The sequence below is a fragment of the Prionailurus bengalensis genome, chromosome X, assembly GCF_016509475.1.
Source record: "Prionailurus bengalensis isolate Pbe53 chromosome X, Fcat_Pben_1.1_paternal_pri, whole genome shotgun sequence".
NCBI classification, from domain to species: Eukaryota; Metazoa; Chordata; class Mammalia; order Carnivora; family Felidae; genus Prionailurus; species Prionailurus bengalensis.
The window spans coordinates 89605534-89622047 of NC_057361.1; the positions used below are offsets into that span (position 1 = coordinate 89605534).

Below are 16514 nucleotides of genomic sequence, written 5' to 3' on the forward strand. Positions count from 1 at the left end.
TATTTCTCAACCATCAAAAGGAATGAAGTCTTGCCATTTGCAGTGACATGGATGGAACTAGAATGTATTATGCTTTATGTCAGTTTTTAAAAAACATAAATGTAGGAAAAAAATGAAATAAGTCAAAGACAAATACCATATGATTTCACACATACCTGGAATTGAAGAAACAAAACAGATGAACGTATGAAAAGGAGGGGGAGCAGAGAAGAGAGGGAAACACACAAGATCCTCTTAATGATAGAGAGCAAACTGATGGTTGATGGAGAGAGGTCGGTGGGAAATGGTCTAGATGTGTAATGAGTACTAAGGAGGGCACTTGTTATGATGAACCACTAAATTCTACTCCTGAAACTAATATTGCAATGTATTTTAACTAAGAAAATTTAAATTAAAAAAACCTCATCACTAAATAACCCCCCAAAATAGAAATAAAAGACATACAGATTGGAAAGGTAGAAAAAAAAACTTTCTTTATAGGTGACTTTATTTTCTATATAGAAAATCAAAAATCTACAAAAAAACTCTTTGAACTAAGAATTGATGGGATACAAGGCAAATATACAAAAGTAAATTGTATTTCTACATGCTATTATGAGCAACTAGAAATGAAAGCTACACAGAACAGCATTATTTGAAATAGAATAAAATAACATGAAGTACTTAGGTATAGTTCTAAAAAATATGTGCAAGATCTGTATGTGGAAAACTAGAAAACACTTATGACAGAAGTCAAACTCCAAACAAATAGAAAGATCGTTTGTGTTTATGAATTGGAAGGCTCAATATTGTTAACATAACAGTTTTCTCTAAGTTTATTCATAGATTTAACATGTTTCCTAGCAAAATTCTGCAGTAGTTTCTTATTCAAAATTTTTTTGGAAAGGGAAAGGACCTAGAATAGCCAAAATAATTTCACAAAGAAGTATAGAGTTGGAGGATTCATAGTATTTAATTTCCAAACTTAATGTAAAGCCACAGTGATTAAGATAGTGTGGTATATGTGAAATGAGAGACACATATAGATCAATGGAACGCCATAGGTAGTCCAAGAATAGACTTATAGAATTTGATTTTTGACAAATAGAAAAGGCAATTTCAATAGAAGAATAAGTTTTTTCAACAAATGGTGCTAAATCAATTGGTCATCCAGGTGTAAAACAAAACAAAAAAGATGAACCTCAACCCACGCTTCACACAGTATACAGAAATTAACTCAGAATGGATCATAAACTTAAGTATATAACCTAAAATGATAAAAAAAAAAACTTTTGGAACAGAGGCAAACATTTTCTGTAAAGGGCCCAATAATAAATATTTTAGTTTTTATGGGCCACCTATGTTTTTTGTCATATATATTTTTTTCCTTTTTAACAACTTTAAATAATGTAGAAACCATTCTTAGCTCACAGGTAGTTCAAAATGAAACCTACAGGCCAAATTTAGCCCATGGGCAGTAGTTTATTATCCTTTATTTTAGACGAAAGCATAGGAGAAACTCTTTATGATTGTAGGTTGAGCAGAGTTGTTAGATAAAATACCAAAAGAACAGTACATTTAAGAATTGATAAATTGGACTTAATTAAAACGAAATGTACTTTCATATCATATATCTGACAAAAAGGACTTTTAGCCAGAATATATAAAGAATTCTTCAAGGTCAGTAATTATGAAACAACCAAATTTGAATTTGGAAATACAGGCAAAAGATTTGAACAGGTACTTTACCGAAGAAGGCATCTGAATAGTAAGCACATCTAAAGATTCTCAATATAATCAGTCATCTAGGACATGCAAGTCAAAACTACAATGAGATACCATTTCTTATCCTGTCAGAATAGGCTTCAAAAAAGAAGGAAAACTGGCAATACCAAGTGCTGCCAAAAACGTGGGGTAACTAGAACTGATACATTACTAGTTAGAATTCAAAATGTTATAGCCACTTTGAAAAACAGTTTGGGAGAAGATATTTGCAAATGACATATCTGACAAAGGTTTAGTATCCAATATCTGTACAGAACTTAGCAAACTCAACACCCAAAAATGAATAATCCAATTAAAAATGGGCAAAAGATATGAATAGACATTTTTCCAAAGAAGACATACAGATGGTCAACAGACACATGAAAAGATATTCAACATCACTCATTATCAGGGAAATGCAAATCAAAACCACAGTGAGATATCACCTCACACTTGTGAGAATAGCTAAAATCAACAACACAGGAAACAACAGGTGTTGGCAAGGATGTGGAAAAGGGGAACTCTTGCACTGTTTTTGGGAATGCAAACTGGTGCAGCCACTCTGGAAAACAGTATGGAGGTTCCTCAAAAAACTAAAAATAGAACTACCCTACAATCCAGCAATTGCACTACTAGATATTTACCCAAAGAATACAAAAATACTAATTAAAAGGGACACATGCGCCCCGATGTGTATGGCAACATTATCTACAATAGCCCAATTATGGAAACAACCAAAGTGTCCATCGACTGATGAATGAATAAAGAAAAGGTGGTACATATATAATGGAATATTACTAAGCCATAAAAAAGAATGAAACCTTGCCATTTGCAAAGACATAGATGGAGTTAGAGAGTATTATACTAAGCGAAATAAATCAAAGAAAAACCAATACCATATGACTTCACTTATATGTGGAATTTAAGAAACAAAACAAATGAACATGGTTGGGGGAAAGGACAGGCAAACCAAGAAACAGACTCGTAATCATTGAGAACAAACTGATGGTTACTAGAGGGGAGGGGGCGTGTGGGAATGGGGGAAATAGGTGATGGAGATTAAGGAGTGCACTTTTGATGAACACTGGATGTTGTATGGAAGTGATGAATCACTAAATTCTATACCTGAAACTAATACTACACTGTATGTTAACCAACTGGAATTTAAAGAAAAACTTAAAAAAAGAAAAACATTTTGACAATTTCTTATAAACATACCCTTACCGCATGACCCAGCAATCCCACCCCTAGTTATTTATCCAAGAAAAAATGTGACACTTCACACAAAAATCTCTAGGCCAGTGTTCATAGCAGCTTTGTTCATAATTGCCAAGAATTGGAAATAGCCCAGTTTCCTTCAGCTGGTGAATAGATGAACGAATTGTGGCATGTTTGTATAATGGAATACTATTCATCAATAAAAGGTAACAAACTACTGATTTCTACAGCAACTTGGATGCATCATGCATTATGTTAAGGGAGAGGAGACATAGTGAAAAGGCTACATACTGTATGATTGCTTTTATATGCTATACTGGGAAAGGAAAAACTATAAGACGTAAAACAGATCGAGCAGTTGCCAGGGAATTAGAGTATAGAGAGGAGTTGACTACAACCAGGTACAGGAAGCCTTTTGGTTTGATGGCACTATATATGTATCTTATATATCTTGATGTTGGTGGTGATTATATGACAGTATACATTTGTCAAAACCCATCAAAGTACATTAGAGAGTTTTAGTATATGTAAAAAATTTTTTAAACTAAGAGAGACAGAAGATAGAGGGACAGTGAAGTTTCTATGGTCAAAGTATTTTACTGATGATGGGACAGGCTTTAGCTTGTTTATGGGGACAGGGCCCAAGTTAACAAATAAGAAGATGTTAAAGGTTACCTACCTTAAAAAAGCAACTTGAAAATGTATTTTATACTTATAGATACTTACCCAAACTTATAGATACTTATAGATGAGTTGCAGGCAAAAGAAATGTGTGGTTTGTAATCTTATGTATTATTTTGTGAAGTTGATTTTAAGTATTGAAGTTGAGTGCTCAGCATAGGTTAAATTATAAGTCTGTAACTTTTAATGCATTTCCTGTTATCTTCTGTGAGTACTTCTGCGTACTTTTCTTGCTCTATGATTGGTTAGCTTTTCAAGATCCCTGCTTACTATGATGTGCCTTTTCACATGGGTGTTGTGGTTCCTAATGACTAGTGACTCAGCTATTGTTGTTGTTTTTAATATTTAAACTATATTTATTTCTTAAAGGTGATATTGGGCCAAATGGACAACCTGGGCCAATGGGACCTCCTGGGCTTCCAGGGATAGGTGTTCAGGGACCACCAGGGCCACCAGGGATTCCTGGACCAGTAGGCCAACCTGGTAAGATTGGAGTAAATAAATGTGCATTTTGTAGCACTCATTATTAGAGGTTGGTTAGCTCATCAGTAAAGTACAACCTATGTAACAGTTTTCCAGAAAACAGATTTTAGTAACATGTCTATTTGTATAATATTATAAAACTGAAAAAGTATAGATCACAGCATAAGAGCTACTTTAATCCCATATTTTCCCTTCCTGTTCATTTAAAATTGATCTATTGACAATAATACAGTTTAACATTGCAGTATGTTGCCACAGCATACAGTCATTAAGCTAGTGGCAGTCTTGGAATCACAGAGCTAAGAACGTCTAGTGCTGATTATTTCAGATCTGAGTAGCTGTACAGAATTAATAGACCTTTGTGGAATCTTTTAACATTTCTTTGCACATTTAACATTCTGTTAAAAATATATTTTAGGCATTCTCATTTCTTTTTCTTTTTTTAAATTAAACAAGTGCGTTGAATTTTTCCCCCTTTGCCCCTAAATCAGCAGTTGCTTTGCAACTCATAAGCTCTCTAAACTTTTTTTAAATTGTTTTTTTAAAGTTTTTTACTGTTTGTTTATTTTTGAGAGACAGAGCGCAAGTGGGGAAGGGAAAGAGAGAGGGAGACAGAATCTGAAGCATGCTCCAGTCTCCGAGCTGTCAGCATAGAGCCTGGCATGGGGCTCAAACTCACAAACCATGAGATCAGGACCTGAGCTGAAGTCTGACACTTAACCCACTGAGCCACCCAGGTGCCCCTAAACTTCTTTTATATACATAGGCAAAACAAGTTTTGTCAGCTGGTAACCTGATAAAGAATCATATTGTTCCTCTACGTTTGTGTGAGAGCTTACTTGAGTTTTGTGGATTCTGAGCCATCTGGTTATGCACAGTAAGGGCCACTCTTGAGCCAGTATGTTACTGTAAAGCAATGTAATAATTCCTGAAGTTAAAACAAATATGAAAAACTTAATCATTCCTTAACTTACATGAATATGTCAGATGATTTACATGAATATGTTCAGATGTACATACATTGATTTTGAAACAGTAGAAATATATTTTCTGCCCTTAAATGACAATAGATATTTTGTTAATTATTATGTTAAAATCTAGAAACACCAATTAACAATATAAAAAGCCTGGAAGTAAAGGTTATTTTAGCTTATTTCCTGTTTAAATATTTTATTTTATGGCACATTGTACCTTTTTTTTAATGGCCCCTAACATGTCACTACTACTGACTTAAAAATAAGAAAACTTACAGTGTTGCTTTGAACCAGGTTGTTCAAACCAGGTTGTTGTAGCTGCTTCAACACTTATGAAAAAAACATTCTGTTCAACTAACGCAGCAAAAGGATCTTGAGAAAAAACAATTTTTAGGTTTGGTCATTATAGTCTTGGCCTACTGTTCCACAAAGATGGCTAAAATGAATTTATCATTTCTGTTGTGTTTTGTCATTTCTTTTATTTCCCAAAATTGCATGAGGTTTTGGAAGCATTCTGAATTCTTAAATCACAGCTAAACAAGAGTGGAAATACTACTGTTAATAACAAGCTGAACAAAATAAGAATACATCTATTTGTGGTTTATGCTTTCTCAAATTTAGCTAATACTCTAAATGTTTCATTCTTCCAATGTTCTCTGCTTTTTAACTTATGGATATATAGGTATATTAATTTATAAAGTCTAGATAGAACAGGCAGGGGAAAAGTAATGTTGCTGATTTAATCTCATCTCTTTCTTCTGTAAATATATGCTTTGCCATAGAAGTCAAGATCTTAACTAATATGGTTAAACAAATGAAGTTAATAGCAACTGTCATGAAAATGTGTTGAATGCACTCTTATTAATATAGATATGTTATCAAATCACAGATTTTTTTTACTATAGGATAGACCACATTTTATATTTAATACTAGCCACATATACTCACTTTTTATATAAATTTATTTATATCACCAAAGCAGAAAATTATCTTAGCCCATTTCAAAAACATTGTAATTTCTGTTCATACATCTCAATGAAAGGGTGATCAGGAAGGCTGTTACTTATATTTTGATATACCTGACTTACACTGCATGGCTAAAATTCTAGCTACCAATGTTTTCTAATAAGCTTATTTAATATACTTGCTGTGTTTCATTTTGCAGTAGAAAACTTAATGCAAAATATTCTATATTGTCATCTGCCCAGTATAAAATGTTTGCATTATGCTTTTCAAGCATTTTTTACTCCAGCGTTCTGCTGTAATTTAATTAAACTTTACTATTTGTCATTCTCCTTTCCAAGGCAGGATACACAGTTTAATGCATGTTTATAAATTAAGGAACTGTTGAATTATCAATTCCTCATTTGACAGCAGGGAAATTAAAGAAAAAAAATGCCAAAGGATAACCAAAATGCTTTCATTCCATGCCCTACTCATCCAGGCAGAAATGGAAATTGTTGATTCTTACTATTTGATCTGGCTATTAGCTAGGAGATCGCTGCTTTAGTGAATATTTTAGAGGTCAGTTAGATATACTCAATTCCATGTTCACATATCATACCCTAACCTGAGCCAAATATATTATAATGCTTGCCTGGCCTCAGGAAAAAGTACATAACTGAATCAGTTCAACCTCATTGCTACTAATGTTAAACAAAGAAACAAGGAATTAGTCATGTCATTTCATAGATGAAGTTTCCTAACATATTTTCATCTATGAAGTTTTCTAACTTTTTTTCATCTATCAAACCCTTGGTTAGCGTGTGTGTGTGTGTGTGTGTGTGTGTGTGTGTGTGTGTAAAGTTCTCACAGATAATGTGTTTTTGAATTTTTCCCCTTTTTTCAGTAACTGGTTCCATTTAGCTGCCAATAAATTAAGAGCATCTGTATACCCCTCATGCACTTACCCCTTATAGATATAGCCATATAATTCCTATTATTATATAAGGATGAATTTATCATTTCTGTTGTGTTTTGTCATTTAAAAGAAATGTCATTTAAGAAATTTCATAATCTTAATTCTTGATCTTACTAGGATGCCTATTTCTGACAATATTCATGAAAAAGATCTATGCTATGAAAAGTACAGCATAATATCTGTTACTACTACAAATAATAGTAAAAAAAATCTTTGCTAGTACATGCGGGTTTGTTTAATCATAGTCATCCACTAATTATTATTGAGTTCTCTGTACCTAAGCTGTTATAGTATAAAATAAAATTCAGTTTTAAATTCTAACTTATCTTTAGGAGCTTAAGTTCCAAAAGGGTTATTCAAAGCAATATAAGGATCAGAGATAAAAATGTAAAGCTGATTTTCATCAAAGAGGATGTAAATTTAAAAAAATAAAAAATAAATAAAACAAGTAATAAAAATAAAAATAAATAAAATAAATAAAATGATACCTTAAAAAAGAGAGCATTACTTTTTGTGAATGTAAATATTTTAGTGTCTCTGTTGGCAAATACATTTCATTTATAGAATATGCTATATGAACATCTTAATGAATGCCTAAAGTAAGTTTCTTTACTCATTACTAATATATGATAGTCATGAATCAGTATCTAATAACTTCTACTTGTAGACGTTTTTGTTCTCATCTTAACATGCTTAGTTTTGTCTCCTAACTTAATCAATCTTTTGGCAACTTGCTTCTGCCTGGGTAGTTCATCTTGCTACTAAACTGTAACTACTGCCTCTTGAACTTCAGGCCTACCAGGTACTGTAGTTCTTTCTCAAAAGCTGGATCTTAAAGTAAAGCTTTAAACCTGAAAAACAAACAAGATTTCTCCAGACTTAAGTCTTTGGTTTCTTTTCATTCTTTTGTGGAGCATATTTCAAAGGACAAATTATTTATCTCAAAACCTCAGCTGTCAAAAACTAGTTGGAATATAACAATAAGCAGCAATCCATATAGAGCTATAATAGTGCTCGTTTTTAGGTATCATCATACTTCACAAATACAATAATATAAAATCTCTCTCCCATTTTTATAGTATTTTTTTTATGAAATGACAGCATTGGAACCATCACCACTGTGCCAACTAAACGGAATTCTCTAATCTTCGAAGTGAATTTTATTGGTTTAAGGACATGCTGGTATATGACACCAAACAGATCTTAAAATCTTAGCATCTTGCTCTATTATAAAAATAATTGTCTATGAACCTTCAACAATAGAATTAGGTCTTATTGTTGAAGGGACCCTTGGAATGGTCACCTGGCTCAGCCTCTAGCTTCCAGTCAGTTGTATCCCCAGATGTAGATCAACAATATTAAGTGACTTACTAAGTCACATAGCTGATAGGTATTGGAGCGGGAACTTGCTCTGTGTTTGTAGAGTAATTCTTTTCCCTATGTTCTAAGCATCTTGTGTCTTGGAGTAGTTCAGTCTTACAAAACTAAGGTTAAGCATTTTTTCAATGTCATATTTTTTCTGTAAAATCCTGGTTGGAATACTGGGAAACAAAATTTAACAACAAAAATTTATGGTAATGTATTATTAAAAGAACATGTAAAATGAGGTTAAAATAAAGTCAAAAAGGTCCATGCAATGGGCTTACTCAGTAATTAGTCATTCTTATGGATTATGGAAATATAGCCCAATAATCCATAGTACCTTAGAACAATGCAAATCCAAATGCAGTCAACGGACCAATGTCAAATCACAAACTGCTTGTTACCAGTCTGCATTGGAATTAAAAGAAACTGAGAGTAAGCATTTAGAAACTTTTATAGCAATTTGACAGTGTAATTGTAGTTGTTGAATTTAATAGCTGAAAGTAGACATGTATTATGTATGTCTTTGGTTTTTTTATTTTAGTTCTGTTAGTCATTTTACAGTATTTTACGAAAAATATTAGTCCAGGATGGACCAAGAATTAAGAAAAGATTCATCCTTCACCAAAAATAATTTGAGAAGCACTTTCATAGAGAAATGTACCTGAAAATCCTGAAGTTTGATTGTTAGGTCATTTTATGTGCATGATACCAAAAGAATCTCTGACTCACTGTTAGGTTTATTATAGAAAGGAGTCTGTCACTTGTTTGCTAGAAAAATGATCAGACACATCTCTTAAAACTACTTCAAAACTGGTTAATATTGGTGTTGTATTAACTAGGCTTACATGGAATACCAGGAGAGAAAGGAGATCCAGGACCTCCTGGGTTTGATGTTCTAGGACCCCCTGGTGAGAGAGGCAGTCCAGGAATTCCTGGAGCACCTGGTCCTATGGGACCCCCAGGATCACCAGGGATTCCAGGAAAAGCAGGTGCCTCTGGATTTCCAGGTAATTTATTTAAAGTTTTCTCTGGTTTTGGATTCAGGAAATTAAAACTCTTATGATTCCGTTATATTATTCCTTTGTTGTACTTTTCTGGATTGACCTAGTCCTTAAGGAAAAGTGTTAAATGTCTTTTCAAGAGACTCACTTTGTTATTTACATTATACTTTTTCTCTGGGAGATTTCTTGTTACATATTGCTGTATAGAAAATGACCCCAGAATTTAATGGTTTAAATCAACCTTTTTTATTTTGTTCAAGATTTTGTGGGTCAGGAATTAAGGCATGATTTGAATGGGGTCATTTATCTCTGATCCAGATGGCATCAACTGGAGCTGTTGGGATGAAGGATCTACTTCCAGAATGGCATTTCTCTGACACATGACTGTTCCTTGGCCTCTTCACATGTCTCTGATTATCCATAATGTTTCTTCACATGGCTTAGGATTGTTATATTATGATAAAGTCAGGGTAGTTGCTATCCTTCTAAAGGCAGCTGGCTTCCAAACAAGAGAATCCCCCAAACCAAAACCGAGTGTTCCAAGAGCCCCAGGTGAAAGCCACAAGACTTCTTATGATCTAGCTTTGGGAGTCACAATGTCACTTAGTCAAGGACAAGGCACAGAGTCAGCCCAAATTCCAGGGGAGAAGGCTACACAAGGGTGTGTATACTGGTAAGTGTTGTGCATTGTGAGGCCATCTTTGGAGATAAGTAACCACAGTGAGTCTTCATATTCATAGGTATTGGCAATAGTGGTCACTATGGTTACAACAGTTGAAAAGGGGTAAGACTTAGTGCCTTCCCTCCAACCCTCAGGTCTTCCAGTTGCCATCTTAAAACTTACCTTTTATCTTTCCAAGGTCAAGGAAAGGTAAAAGTTAATTATTTATATTCTTCAAAGGTGCCAAAGGTGAAATGGGTATGATGGGACCTCCAGGCCCACCAGGACCTTTGGGAATTCCTGGCAGGAGTGGTGTTCCTGGTCTCAAAGGTAATATTCAGAGTTGGTGGCAGATGCATGTAAGAGAGAAAATTTAACATCTTTTATGTCAATACAAAACATTTTTATTTGACTGCTTTAAAATGAGCAATGCTTGCTTGTATATTCTTTTTTAAGTTTTTAAATGTTTATTTCTTTATTTTGAGAGACAGCGTGTGTGCATGCAAGTGGGAGAGGGGCAGAGAGAGAGAGAGAGAGAGAGAGAGAGAGAGAGAATCTCAAGCAGGCTCAATGCTATCATTGCAGAGCCCAATGCAGGGCTCGATCCCATGAGAACCAGGAAATCATGACCTGAGCCAAAATCGAGTCAGATGCTCAACCAGCTGAGCCACCCAGGTGCCCCACTTGTGTTTGTTTGTATGTGACATGGCATTTAAATAGGTTCTGTTTTCAATGTGGTGGCATGTATAATTTGGATACCGTGAAATGTGGTAAATGCTCAGCTCAAAATAACAAAATATAGGTATTAAATTTTGATTTTTTTTACAATTCCTATAATTGTCAAAGAACCCCAGAAAATATATGAAGTGCTATTTTAGTATAAAAATGTGTGTGAATTCAAGTTATTCATAGACAATAACCATGGTGCGTAAGTGTTTTGGATGGTCAGTGACCTACCAAACCGTGGAACATATGAATAATCTTTATATGCATTAATCTTGGAAGGATGAATCTGATCTGTTGTCCTCCACACACATGTCGGTTTTAGGTGATAATGGTTTGCAGGGTCAGCCAGGACCTCCTGGCCCTGTAGGAGAAAAAGGTGGTAAAGGAGAGCCTGGCCTTCCAGGCCCTCCTGGACCAATGGATCCAGATATGCTGGGCTCAAAAGGAGAGAAGGGGGACCCTGGATTACCAGGTGAGTGAATGTATTTATTTGTGAATGTGTTTACTGGTATATCTGAAGTTTAATTTTTAATAGCATGAAAAGTGACTTGTAGCATAGGAGTCACCAACAAAAGGCACTTAGATGTATCAAATTTTGGTAATGAAAATTTTCACCTGATTTGTACTATTTCAGTGATCAACTTTTATTTAAGTATTTTCTTCGTAGTTTAATCTATCACAAACTATGAAGTCTTAAAATAGACTTAAGGCAGTCACCTTCAGGCTTTCCAGAAAGTAGTACAGGATGTGGTTGAGAGAAATGGATATATGGCCAGAATCACTTGGAAAACAGATTTCAGTGCTTAGGAAATTTGCTGGGCCTTTAATTTTTTTCCCATGAAGCCAGATGGGAATGAGTGGTACATTGTTGCCCTGCAGTGTTTTGATATCCGTATCATACTTGGCTCTAAATGCAGTTCATTGTTATTCTGCCATGGAAGAATAACAAGTATTAGACTATGAAGAGCCAATCTCAGCCCTGGGGGAAGTTGCTGAAAGTAGGTTTAGGGAACAACTGTGTTACTATTGTTATTTTACTAGAAACAAATAAGAAGTATAACATTTATTTTTTATTTATTTATTTTTTTTAATGTTTTATTCATTTTTGAGAGACAAAGTGCGAGTGGGGGAAGGGCAGGGAGAGAGAGGGAGACACAGAATCTGAAACAGGCTCCAGGCTCTGAGCTGACAACACGGAGCCCGACGTGGGGCTCAAACTCACAGACAGCAAGATCATGACATGAGCTGAAGTCGGATGCTTAACCAACTGAGCTACCCAGGCACCCCAACATTGATTTTTTAAATACAAAATTCTTTTTTCGTTTTACAAAACTGTAACATATAACAAGGCATCAGAACATGTAGATAAGCATGAATCAAATAAAGTACTTACAATCTAATCTATATAGAATAGCCTTTCAAAAAAACATGGAACTTTAAAACTAGCTGTGTTTATTTGCAGCTTATAGTAAAGTTTGTGGCTCTTTTTGGTTTGTAAACGTTAATATTGTTCGTGTGTGTGTGTGTGTGTGTGTACACAGATAGTATGTTTCCCTATGAGCAGGACGTGGTGGGATTTTTTTCTCAAAAAAGAGTTTAAGACATTACTATAGTTTTGTATCTTGTCAGAAAAGAGGCAGGGCTGCCTCATTTTTTGTATTGCTAAAATGAGATATCTTTCTTGAATGACTCCTTATAAGACTTCTCTTTCAATTATGCCTTCTGTAAAATAAGAAGCAGTAAACTCTATTATAATATAATACGGCTATTAAAGATAGTTGTAGAGGGGCGCCTGGGTGGCGCAGTCGGTTAAGCGTCCGACTTCAGCCAGGTCACGATCTCGCGGTCCGTGAGTTCGAGCCCCGCGTCGGGCTCTGGGCTGATGGCTCAGAGCCTGGAGCCTGTTTCCGATTCTGTGTCTCCCTCTCTCTCTGCCCCTCCCCCATTCATGCTCTGTCTCTCTCTGTCCCAAAAATAAATAAAAAATGTTGAAAAAAAATTAAAAAAAAATAAAGATAGTTGTAGAATCTAAGAGATAGTCTAAAGATAACTTGCTCCAGTTCCTTCATTTTGCAGTGTAAGAAACTGAGGCCCAAAGAGGAAAGTGATTTCAGTAATGAGTGCATTGAATTTCTTAATGATAGCTCAATAAAAAGTGGAGGAGTTTAGTATGTGTCCAGTGCTATTTGGTTCATGCTATATCAGAATATCATGGGTTCCTGTATTTGATTCATAGTTCAGAATTTGGGTTGCTTGCCTTGTCAAATTATTTTTATGGTTAAGATTCTTTAAAATTTTATTATAGTTAAATTCTAGTTAGTTAACATATAATGTAATATTGATTTCAGGAGTAGACTTTATTGATTCATCACTTACATAGAACACCCGGTGCTCATCCTAACAGGTGCCTTTCTTAATACCCATCACCCATTTAGCCCATAAACTTAACTTGTCTTCCCTCTACTCATCCTTGGAAGGTATTCCTGGAGTTTCGGGACCAAAAGGTTACCAGGGTTTGCCTGGAGACCCAGGGCAACCTGGACTGAGTGGACAACCTGGATTACCAGGACCATCAGGTAAGTATGATAGACCACCTGTAGCAATGTAATGACTGATCTCAAACCCTAGAAAAATTTTATGTATTTATCATATGCGATGATGTTTTGGATCTTTTCATCACAAGATGCTTGGGTAACTACTGAGATTTGGAGCTCTTTTTTTAGCAAAAATGTTGCCATTTGGCCCAAGCGTCAACTGACAAGATTTGTAGAATAATTTTGGCTCAATTTCTTCTTTTTGAGGCAGTGAGGATGTATAGAGAATCAGAAGTATATCTAAATAAGGTGCTGTGTTTTATTTACGTACATTGCAACATATGTAAATGAGACAGTTATCTGATAGGCGCTGAGAAATTTACCTTTTTTTTAGTTTTTGCCTTCAGACAAGAAAATCATTAAACCATGTAAAGGTGGCTGCTGATTCTATTTTTTAAAGTCTCTAGGGATGAAAATTTTACAACCTACCTTGGTAGTCTGTTTCAGCATGAATCACCCTCAGAGGCCACATGGATTTTTTCCTTATTTCTAATAAAACTCTTTCTTGCTGCTTTATTTATTTATTTATTTATTTATTTATTTATTTATTTTTCAATATATGAAATGTATTGTCAAATTGGTTTCCATACAACACTCAGGGCTCATCCCAAAAGGTGCCCTCCTCAATACCCATCACCCACCCTCCCATCCCTCCCACCCCCCATCAACCCTCAGTTTGTTCTCAGTTTTTAATAGTCTCTTATGCTTTGGCTCACTCCCACTCTAACCTCTTTTTTTTTTTTTCCTTCCCCTCCCCCATGGGTTTCTGTTAAGTTTCTCAGGATCCACATAAGAGTGACACCATATGGTATCTGTCTTTCTCTGTATGGCTTATTTCACTTAGCATCACACTCTCCAGTTCCATCCACGTTGCTACAAAGGGCCATATTTCATTCTTTCTCATTGCCACGTAGTACTCCATTGTGTATATAAACCACAATTTCTTTATCCATTCATCAGTTGATGGACATTTAGGCTCTTTCCATAATTTGCCTATTGTTGAGAGTGCTGCTATAAACATTGGGGTACAAGTGCCCCTATGCATCAGTACTCCTGTGTCCCTTGAGTAAATTCCTAGCAGTGCTACTGCTGGGTCATAGGGTAGTTCTATTTTTAATTTTTTGAGGAACCTCCACACTGTTTTCCAGAGTGACTGCACCAATTTGCATTCCCACCAACAGTGCAAGAGGGTTCCCGTTTCTCCACATCCTTGCCAGCATCTATAGTCTCCTGATTTGTTCATTTTGGCCACTCTGACTGGCGTGAGGTGATATCTGAGCATGGTTTTGATTTGTATTTCCCTGATGAGGAGCGACGTTGAGCATCTTTTCATGTGCCTGTTGGCCATCCGGATGTCTTCTTTAGAGAAGTGTCTATTCCTGTCTTCTGCCCATTTCTTCACTGGATTATTTGTTTTTTGGGTGTGGAGTTCGGTGAATTCTTTATAGATTTTGGATACTAGCCCTTTATCCGGTATGTCATTTGCAAATATCTTTTCCCATACCATTGGGTGCCTTTTAGTTTTGTTGATTGTTTCCTTTGCTGTGCAGAAGCTTTTTATCTTCATGAGGTCCCAATAGTTCATTTTTGCTTTTAATTCCCTTGCCTTTGGAGACGTGTCAAGTAAGAAATTGCTGCGGCTGAGGTCAGAGAGGTTTTTTCCTGCTTTCTCCTCTAGGGTTTTGATGGTTTGCTGTCTCACATTCAGGTCCTTTATCCACTTTGAGTTTATTTTTGTGAATGGTGTGAGAAAGTGGTCTAGTTTCATCCTTCTGCATGTTGCTGTCCAGTTCTCCCAGCACCATTTGTTAAAGAGACTGTCATTTTTCCAATGCATGTTCTTTCCTGCTTTGTCAAAGATGAGTTGGCCCTACGTTTGTGGGTCTAGTTCTGGGGTTTCTATTCTATTCCATTGGTCTCTGTGTCTGTTTTTGTGGCAATACCATGCTGTCTTGATGATTACAGCTTTGTAGTAGAGGCTAAAGTCTGGGATTGTGATGCCTCCTGCTTTGGTCTTCTTCTTCAAAATTACTTTGGCTATTCAGGGCCTTTTGTTGTTCCATATGAATTTTAGGATTGCTTATTCTAGTTTCGAGAAGAATGCTGGTGCAATTTTGATTGGGATTGCATTGAATGTGTAGATAGCTTTGGGTAGTATTGACATTTTGACAATATTTATTCTTCCAATCCATGAGCAGGGAATGTCTTTCCATTTCTTTATATCTTCTTCAATTTCCTTCATAAGCTTTCTATAGTTTTCAGCATACAGATCTTTTACATCTTTGGTTAGATTTATTCCTAGGTATTTTATGCTTCTTGGTGCAATTGTGAATCGGATCAGTTTCTTTATTTGTCTTTCTGTTGCTTCATTGTTAGTGTATAAGAATGCAACTGATTTCTGTACATTGATTTTGTATCCTGCAACTTTGCTGAATTCATGTATCAGTTCTAGCAGACTTCTGGTGGAGTCTATCGGATTTTCCATGTATAATATCATGTCATCTGCAAAAAGCGAAAGCTTGACTTCATATTTGCCAATTTGGATGCCTTTGATTTCCTTTTGTTGTGTGATTGCTGATGCTAGAACTTCCAACACTATGTTAAACAACAGCGGTGAGAGTGAACATCCCTGTCGTGTCCCTGATCTCAGGGAAAAAGCTCTCAGTTTTTCCCCATTGAGGATAATGTTAGCTGTGGGCTTTTCATAAATGGCTTTTATGATCTTCAAGTATGTTCCTTCTACCCCGACTTTCTGAAGGGTTACAAAAGGGTGCTGAATTTTGTCAAATGCCTTTTCTGCATCGATTGACAGGATCATATGGTTCTTCTCTTTTCTTTTATTAATGTGATGTATCACGTTGATTGATTTGCGAATGCTGAACCAGCCCTGCATCCCAGGAATGAATCCCACTTGATCATGGTGAATAATTCTTTTTGTATGCTGTTGAATTCGATTAGCTAGTATCTTATTGAGAATTTTTGCATCCATATTCATCAGGGATATTGGCCTGTAGTTCTCTTTTTTTACTGGGTCTCTGTCTGGCTTAGGAATCAAAGGTAATACTGGCTTCCTAGAATGAGTCTGGAAGTTTTCCTTCCCTTTCTATTTTCTGGAACAGCTTGAGAAGGATAGGTATTATCTCTGCT

At 35.5% G+C, this 16514-nt stretch overlaps 1 protein-coding gene across 5 annotated transcripts in view; it reads left to right on the forward strand.

The window, feature by feature from the left end:
* COL4A5 (collagen type IV alpha 5 chain) overlaps window positions 1-16514 on the forward strand; it is a 236518-nt gene that overhangs the window by 169286 nt on the left and 50718 nt on the right. For all 5 annotated transcript variants that reach the window (XM_043570931.1, XM_043570929.1, XM_043570928.1 and 2 more), the window contains exons 30-34: window positions 4012-4125; window positions 9225-9392; window positions 10288-10377; window positions 11096-11245; window positions 13251-13349. In XM_043570931.1, the coding sequence (XP_043426866.1) occupies window positions 4012-4125; window positions 9225-9392; window positions 10288-10377; window positions 11096-11245; window positions 13251-13349 (621 nt within the window). The remainder of the gene's footprint in view (window positions 1-4011; window positions 4126-9224; window positions 9393-10287; window positions 10378-11095; window positions 11246-13250; window positions 13350-16514) is intronic.